This window comes from Echinops telfairi, unplaced genomic scaffold (genome assembly GCF_000313985.2).
Source record: "Echinops telfairi isolate 266 unplaced genomic scaffold, ASM31398v2 ScPeMD7_4048;HRSCAF=4782, whole genome shotgun sequence".
Lineage (NCBI taxonomy): Eukaryota > Metazoa > Chordata > Mammalia > Afrosoricida > Tenrecidae > Echinops > Echinops telfairi.
The window spans coordinates 2,200,668-2,209,570 of NW_022107947.1; the positions used below are offsets into that span (position 1 = coordinate 2,200,668).

The 8,903-nt window shown below is 50.3% G+C and overlaps 1 protein-coding gene across 2 annotated transcripts in view; it reads left to right on the forward strand.

The window, feature by feature from the left end:
- Positions 1-5,344, forward strand: part of SNX1 (sorting nexin 1) — a 41,539-nt gene extending 36,195 nt beyond the window's left edge. For both annotated transcript variants that reach the window (XM_004716288.2, XM_045294939.1), the window contains exons 11-15: positions 500-705; positions 3,055-3,198; positions 3,693-3,773; positions 4,199-4,270; positions 4,910-5,344. In XM_004716288.2, coding sequence (XP_004716345.1) covers positions 500-705; positions 3,055-3,198; positions 3,693-3,773; positions 4,199-4,270; positions 4,910-4,960 — 554 coding nt within the window. In that variant the 3' untranslated portion in view covers positions 4,961-5,344. The remainder of the gene's footprint in view (positions 1-499; positions 706-3,054; positions 3,199-3,692; positions 3,774-4,198; positions 4,271-4,909) is intronic.
- Positions 5,345-8,903: the final 3,559 nt, after the last annotated feature.

The following is an 8,903-nucleotide window of genomic DNA, read 5'->3' on the forward strand; positions in this document are numbered from 1 at the left end:
AACCTATCTTATTTAGACAGACCTGTGGAGATAATAACGTGCACAAAAACAAGACAGCAAAACCAAGCAACAAAATAAAACAACAACAACAAACCAATGACAAAAAAAAAAAACAAAACACAACACAACAAGAAAGAAAAGCTTGTAGTGGTTTCCGGTCGAGTCTGTTGGGGCACCAAGCCCCGGCCCCAAAGTCTGTTTTTGTATTCCCTTGTTGCTCGTTGCTCTGTTCCCCTTGCTGTTCTGTTGCACCCCCTTAGTGTTTTGCCTCGGTGTGGTAGAATCAGATCAGGTGGAATTCCCACACTGTATCTCCTGTGTTGTCCCCTGTAGGGCTGTGGGTCATACACTCCCTCCTTTGCTGTTGACTGTGGTGACAGTGACTGGTTACCACTCCCACAGCTGCCAGACCTCCCATGGGAGCACTGCTAAACATGCCATATGGTGCCGGCTGACCAGTGAGATCAGAGGAGCCTCTGCTGTCTTTCCCTCCTTCCAGAGCTAGCGCTGAACACAGCCCAGTTTGCAAAGAGTCTAGCCATGCTCGGGAGCTCCGAGGACAACACGGCATTGTCACGGGCACTCTCCCAGTTGGCTGAGGTGGAAGAAAAAATCGAGCAGCTTCATCAGGAACAGGCCAACAGTGACTTCTTCCTCCTGGCTGAGCTTCTGAGTGACTACATTCGCCTCCTGGCCATAGTCCGTGTAAGCTTCTGTTTCCTCTCCCCCTTCTTGACCCCTTGGTTTAATCAGTGTGTTCTTCTGGGCTCTCCTCCTTCCCATAAAGTTTTCTCCGATCACAGCTTCTAAATAGGTATGATTTTTCTAACTTTTTTTGAGAGGGAACAAGTGTAAACCAAACCATGTACTTCACTCTCGCTCCAAGTCCTGCAGTCGTTTCGAGGCCCACAGCCTGTTTCCTGGATGCATTGAGAGAAAAGCCCACCCTTGAGTTTCCCAGTAGGCTCTCCTTAAGTCAAAGCTGGATGGCACCCTCTGCTCCTTTCTGCAAGCAAGGCTTAGTTCAGAATTTGCTGTCTTGGCCCCTGGAACAGTGACTTCCTCAGCCCTTTGGTCTTTGCCTCCTTAACAGTAAACGGCGGCTCTGCCTGGTAAGAGCTCTTGCTGGCTTCCACTTGTCTCTCCAATGTGGACAGTCAGGTAACTCCCCGGAACAGGCTTGGCATTGCATGGAGGAGTGTGGCCAGGGGGCTGAGAGCTTTGTCACCAGAGCCCTCTGTGTGCTGTGCTGACCACACTGGTAACAACATTGCAGTCTACCCCTCAGATCAAGCACCTCACCTGGTCTCCTGGTGATCAGAGTAATCTGGTTTCCCATAACCTCTCAGGGCAGCCAAGGAAACTTGACTGGGCAGTGGTATTTGCTCTCGCATAGCTTCCCTGAGATAAAAGAGCCCAGAAGGAACGGAACCTGGCACCGGCCCTATAAAAGTCTGAGTCTGAACCTGATTTGACTTGGGACCAGGATGTGTGAGCCCCTACGTTGGAACAGAGCGAGCCGCCCCTCTCCAGAGTACTGGTTGTCTGGAGAACGCACTGCTCCAGGGCGCGCCTTCCCTCCGCAGTGGAGCCGCTTGCTATAGCCTGCGAGAGGGCTCTCTGCTGATGCCAGTGATAAGAGGCTTGAAAAATGCCAGTTGTGGAATTCTTAGAGCTAGTCAGGCTGTTTAAGAAGCCCAGTAGTGTAGTGGTGTCATGTTGGGCTGCAATCCGCAAGGGAGAAAGACTGGGCTTCCTACTCCAGTAAACAGGTACAGTCTTGGAAAGCCACAGGGTGTCACTGTGAGTCAGCACGCCTCAATGGCAAACTCAGTGAGTTTGGTTTTGTGAAGTCAGGCTGTTTAGACTGGAGTGCCAACCCAGGGAGTGTTTCTGGAGGAGGCTTTCAGAGAAGAGCGTTCTTCAGGGTCTTCTCTGGAGAACACAACTCTTGGCTCTGAACCCCCAGGTTGAAAGAGCCTGTCTGTAGGAGAGCAAGGGGCCACCTAGACTCGAGCTCCGAGCTCCGTATGCTGGCCTTTCCTCAGAGGCCTCGTGATCCTGAGAGTAGAGAGTTTCTGCTTTCCACTGAACCAGGAGCTGGACCTCTGTTAGCCCAAGGGATTAGGCTCCAGTCTAACTGGGCGTCGACTCTGACCTAACCCTTTCATGTGGAAGCCTTAGGGAATCACAGGGGAGCAGCGGTAGCAGTGCAGTGCACTCCCTACAGTGTGAGTTTTGGCAAAGGTCCCCTAAAAGCTTACAGAGGACTTTTAATAGAAGTGGAAACAAATGGAGCAGAGCCAAGAGCTGGCCCCGTGCACAGACCCAGGCTGCCTCTTGAAGCCCACAAAGATGATGCGGGGCTGCTTACTTAGCCCAGCTACTGCCCTTTCCTGGATAAGGGGGTTGGAAACGAAGAAACCCAGCAAAGAGCCCTGAGGGAGCTTCTTGGAGGCCTGGATCGTTTCAGGAAGTTGAGGGTAGTGTTGGCATGAAAGGAGGGAATCTCTGTGGTGGTCGTACCATCTGGATCTTAGTGTAAAGGTGGCTTCCTCGTGATGGCCGTCCTTGCCATCTCCCAGGCTGAGGCCCATTGTCCTGTGATTGTGTAATGATTAGTGTGCGGTTGGCCTCTTCCATTAAATTCCACCTGTCGTGAAGGTGGCACTGTGTATGCTGCATTCTCCACTGTGTTCTTAGCTCCTGGCACATGGCAGGCACCCAGCAAAAGTGTGTGGACTCCGGGACTGATGGAACTGAGGGAGCCAGTTCAGAAGCCATAGTTTAGGACTTTGGCTACTGTGAGCCCAGCCATCCAGCACTGGGAGTAGCATGAAGCAGCGTGGCAATGGCCCATTGGAGGCTTGGGGAGGAGTTTTACCCAAGCTTATGCTTTTAGACATTAACCTTCTCAGCTGGGCACTAACACATGGCTGCGGAACCTGCCCTTGCTCAGTCCTTCCTTGGCACAGCTGCTGGGAGAGCTTCCCCGGGGGCAGAGTCGGAGGAGCTCCTGAAGGGCTGGTTGTGCTCCCACCCCATCCCCCACAGGCGGCCTTTGACCATCGCATGAAGACATGGCAGCGTTGGCAGGATGCTCAAGCAACACTGCAGAAGAAGCGCGAGGCTGAGGCCCGGCTGCTGTGGGCCAACAAGCCTGACAAGCTGCAACTGGCCAAGGACGAGATCTCAGAGGTGAGCCCCACAAAGCAGCTCGGCACAGCTTGCCTTCTGCCTCCTGGAAGAGCTTGGATCCATCCCACCAGGTGTTCAGAAACCCACAGCAGGCAGTGAAGGTATCGGTTTCTGGGGCTGTGACTGGGCCAAGCCTTGGAGTATGGCACCAAGCCTGCTGTGAGGCCTGGCCCTTCTCTTTCTCCTCCAGTCCAGAGCTACCAGAGCAGTCTCTGGAGGTGGAGTCCTGGCATGGGTCTCTGAAAAGCTCTCTACCTAATTCTGAGATGCCCCCTGTTGAGAGTGAAACCGAGTTTCTCCTGAGGCACACGGTATCTTTCTCCAAAAGTGGGCTTCCGGCCTGTGTGCTGCATCCCCATGTGATTCCTGATCTCATCCAGAGGGACAGACAGACAACATGAGCCATTGAGGTCTCATAGCTAGAGCTGCTATGCAGATACAGAGGCTTAATGATGATGCCATACTATTAAGCAATTCTTTCTCTCTTCTTCCAGTGGGAGTCGCGGGTGACTCAGTATGAAAGGGACTTTGAAAGAATTTCAACAGTGGTTCGAAAGGAAGTGATACGATTTGAGGTGAGAGAGAAGATCCTACATCCCAGTGTTCAGGTCCTGTTTAATAGTGTTGTTAGTTTTGTCCAGGCATGTTGAGTAGGGAAGTGCCAGTGACTTGGCATTCATGGTGAACACGTGAGTCGTGTGTGTGTGTGTGTGTGTGTGTGTGTGTGTGTGTGTGTGTGTGTGTGTGTGTGTGTCTGTTTTCCTGAGGCTGTGACTGCGAAGCTCCTTGCGGAACCAGAGTACTTAATTATAAAACAAAGTATGCAGCTGCCATGGACCAGTCCAGTCCTTTGTCCTCCTTCCTCCCTCATTCTCCCGCCCTGGCAGAGGCTCTTTGGCTGGAATTGGAAGCTGTTCCAGCTCCTTTGCTTTCTGAGGCCGTGCTTGGCCTTGGTCAGCATTGTAAACAACAGGACAGTGTAGAATCCTGTCTCCTATAGAAAGAGAAATCCAAGGACTTCAAAAACCATGTGATCAAGTACCTGGAGACACTCCTGTATTCACAGCAGCAGGTACGTATGTGTACACGACTGTTGTCTTCTCTCCCCGCTCCTGAACAGAGTTGCCTGCTTAGGGGTTGGATGAGAGGTAGGTGGTCTGGTACCACTTCTGCGGACTGGCAATATCTAAAAGTAGTAGCCCTATTGCTCCGACGAGGGCCTTTTGCTCAGCAGGAAGATGACTCAGCTGCTGTGCTAGCCCTGTGATAAGTTAGTTTTTGAGGCAAACCCACCCTCTTACCTCCCTGTAACCCATTGTCCTTTCAGTAGCCGTTCCATGGTACCATCTAGCCTTCTTGAGGTCAAGACTCCAATCAGTGTGTAGAACACTTGCACCCATTGGGAGGCGCTACCTGAGCCTGGGCAAAGCTATGGCCTCCACAGGGCTCCTTCTGGGCCAGAAGCAAGGCTGACCTCAGAGATTTCCCTGGCCCTTAGAGCTTAAGAAGCGCTCCTTCCCTGAAGTCTGGGAGGGCTGCTGAAGACAGGGTAGTGACTGGTTGGCCAGGCTGCCCAGGGCCTGCTCTAGGTGCAGCATGTCTTCAGCTCTGCCTCAGCTCCCATTGGCTGGCTGAGGTGCTTGGGGAGTGCCATAGCTCATGCTCCGCCACTGGATGGAGGCTCTGGCTTACTGTCACCAATTCTTTGCAGCTGGCAAAGTATTGGGAAGCCTTCCTTCCAGAGGCAAAAGCCATCTCTTAATGGATCAAGGACACCAAGCCCACCTGCCTGACGCTGCCTTTTTATACACTGCCCGCCTCCACTTCTGAAGGACCGAGTGCTGCATCCTGCCTCGCCCAGACGTAACCCTGTCCTCTCTGCCCTACAACCAGCCCTCCCCAGTCACTCGAACTGTGTTTTATTTAGCTTCCATATATATTTTCTTACCTAAGAGAATAGTTTCCTGCTTTAAGCAAAGACCTACACTAGGTGGTGGAATTATGGGACAGAAGTCGGTATTGATATAAATATATAAAGACAAATGTTTATTTTTCAGGATGTGGTTTAGGAACTAACTGGGAATAACGTTTTCTGTTACTCCTGAGGGTGCCATGAAAGATGACGTAATAAAATGCTTTCAAGTCAGGTGACGTGACTCAGCATGGTGGTGCTTTTTGCTTTAACCTGGAGAGCAGTGGGGAGGAGGTCCGGACTAGGAGTTGCCCAGCGCTAGTAAGTCTCTCTCCACAGGAGCTGACCTGGATTTTGCGTCTGCTTCCCTGTGGGACCGGACTTTTTCTCTCTGCCTACCTCAGCTATCTGTTCTGAGGGTCTCCTGTCTTTTTCCTTCTGATTCCTGTAGGGGTTGTGGTCATAGAATGAGAGGGGCAAAACTCATCTGCAAGGGAAGCAGACCTCTTCTATACCTGCTCTGACACCCTAAGTTGCCCTGGGCCGAGTCTTACCTTCTGATGGCAAAGACGTGGGTCCTAGCCCTCTTGGCCACCCATCAAATGTGTCCTAGGTGCCAAGGCCACTGGAGCTGTGTCTGAGCTGATCTGGCCAGTGGAACCTGCGTCTCCGATCAGCCGGGCTGGCCTCCCCCTCAGTGGTGGTCCACTCCTGCTTGAGCTGCGCTGGTGAGAGGGAGCTGGGAGGCACAGCCAGACGTGGTGACTGCCCTCCAGGGAATCACGCCATTCCCAGCCCCGCCACCAGGCTCAGCAGCAACAGAACCCACCCCAGAAGTGCCCCTCTGTCACTTCTTTCTGGTGGGTGTCACTTCTTTCTGGTGGGTGGCTGAGGTGGGGGGAGGGGCAGTCTGAGGCACAAGTAGGGAGGCATTGGGAACACTGTCCTGACATGAAAGCTGCCACGAATTTGTCTCAATGGGGTTTATTTTGGGGTTTGGTGGGGTTTTTTGGAGGTGTTTTGTTTGTTTTTTAAGTCATTGAATCTATTCCTGCTGTCCCAATATATTATCACCTTTGATTTTACCCTCCAATCTTTTATATGCTTGTTTTTATATTGCCACAAGAACTATTTTGTACCCTGCTTTGATCATTCAACATAATATATGTTGTAAGCCTTTTTCCCTATAGTGTTAAATGTCTATATAATTTTAAGGCCTCTAGAGAGTGACTGTACCATAATTCTAACTCATCCCTTGTTGAATTCTTAATATTTTTGTCATTTTAATATAATCTCACACATGGAGAAGCGTAGTATCACAAAGGACTCCCCGATATCCTTTCCTAAGTGTTTGTTTACCCTGGGTCTTTTCTCTTCCCTTAACCGTCGTCTTTCCAGAATGAGAGGAAGAGTAGCTTGCACATACTGGGTCCTTTATCTCAGAAACCTCAGTATGCATTTCTGTAATGACCAGGACCTTCCCGCACACCTTCCCACCTCCGTCCGTGTCTTCAGTCTCAACTCACGCTGGCGTGTCAGCACATTTAACCTTGCTGTGCTACTGTGGTCTGATCCATAGTCCCTATTTCAATGGTCTCGTGTCCCAGCAATACCCTCGACATGGTTTTCTGTTTCCTGGCCCAGGGTCATGTCTGACACTTCATTGTCTCGTCATCTTTAATATGGAAGTTACTTATCTTCGCTCTGTCTTTCATCACCTTGACATTTTCTAAGAATACAGGCCAGTTATTTTGTAGAATGTTCCTCAATTTGGGTTCATCTAATTGTTTCCACAACTCGAGTAGTGGTAAACAGGGTGGTCTATATGATGCTGGTCAGTTGATCTCATTGATGGCGATTGATGTTGACTTGGTTAAATTGACAGCTGCAGATTTCACCAGTGTACTGTTTTCCCTGCAAATAATTGGTGGAGAAGTTCTTTGAAGTAATTTAAATGTTTGTTCCCCATCAAGCTTTCACCCATCCAACTGCTTATCCGTATGGATGCATAGATTCTTACTTAAACTTAGAGTCCATTGCTTTGATTTATCTTGACCCTTAAACTGCCCCAAATGTCTGTGTCTTTTTAATGTGTGCCATCACGGAGCATCTTGTCTGCTGCCCAGGCCTGGCATCAGGCACTTCTGCAGGGAGTCTTGGTTGCTTTTAGTGGGAGAATGGTATTTAGAAAGCAAGATCCAGGTGCAGCATAAGCTCATTGCTGGCAGCGTGTTAATTGCTTCTAGCTCAGAGCACACAGAGTAGGGAACTGGAGAGGAAGATGAGAAAGGGTTTCAGCGCTTCCTCCTTAGCCTCATATAGCCCAATAGTAACAGAATCAGTTGTCAAAAACAAACAACTCACTGCCATCAAGTCATTTCCGACTCACAGCAACCCTGTAGGCAGGGTAGAGCCAGCATGTGGGTTTCCAGGACTGTACCTCTAGGGAGCAGAAACCATCTTTGTCCCTGGGATGGAACTGCGGGCTGTGGTCAACAGCCCAAAGCATAACCGAAGCAGCACCACTGCTCCTCCTGACCGCCAGGGCCTGTGGAATTCTGTGCAGAGGCTGACGATGGGGCAACAAATGCCAGCAGGGATCAAAAGATAGGGCCCGAGCCATAACCCTGTGCAGAGAATAACAGTGACACAGAAGAGAAAGGCGCCACTCCACCCTGGGACTCAAGAGGGAGAGACTCCTGGGGGAATGTGATGCTTGAAGCGAGTTTTTTTTTTTTAATTAAATAATTTTATTAGGGGCTCATACAACTCATCATAATCCGTACATACGTCATCTGTGTCCAGCACATTAGTACATACGTTGACTTCATCATTCTCACAACACTCGCTTTCCACTTGAGCCCTTGGTGTCAGCTCCTCATTTTCCCCTCCCTCCCTGCTGAAGTGAGTTTTGAAAAGAGATGTTGTCCCTTCTGCTTTGACCTTCCCAAGTCCTTCTCTCTGCTGGTTACGGCAGTGTGAAGCAGGCACATCTGGGAAGGGAGGTGCTCGCTGTGGCCAGAGCAGCCTCTTGGAGCGTGATGAGCAGAAGCCAATCACAGAGTGGTTTTGGAGCAGATGCAGGGAAAGAAGTGCGGAGGGAACGGATGTGGCTCCTGTGAATGGGAAGGGCAGGCAGTGGTTAGAGGTTGGGGAGAGACAGTGAAAGGCTTTGCTGTATTTAAAGGCCGGGCCGTCTTGAGCATGGTACGAAGGTCCAGAGGAAAGGAAGGGAGTCACCAGTAAAGCCTGACCTGGGAGAAGCTGCAGTCCAGCGCCCAGGAGGAGGAGGTGTTGTGATGAGAGGATGCCTTGCTATGGAGTTGCCGGCAAGAAGTACACAGGCGGAAAAGTTCATTTCATGCTAGATAATTACCATGTTGCCAGGGATGTTCTGTGTATGTATTTTGAGTCTAGTGAATTAGAGGAAAGGTGTGGAGTTGGGTGTATACTTTGATTATTTCCCCAAGAATCATTCTGAGCCCTAGAGCCCTAAAGATGGAGACTTAGAGCCAGAGGTAAGTTGGAGGAACTTTAGTATTCAATGTTCAGTATTTGGTGATGTTATAAATGAGAGAAGTAGAAGGGTATTTTGTACCTTTTGAACTTTTCCAGAACATTTTCATTCTACATGTACCTGTAGCTGGCACCCTACAGAAAAGAAAGGGCCTTTGCAGAAACTCGGCTTCTATGAGGAGTGAGAAGGGGATACTCTGCCGGCGACGGGGCTGCATCTAGATTGAGAGGCAGGATGGTGGTGGAAGCTGAGCATGCTGCAGAACCACACCCACTG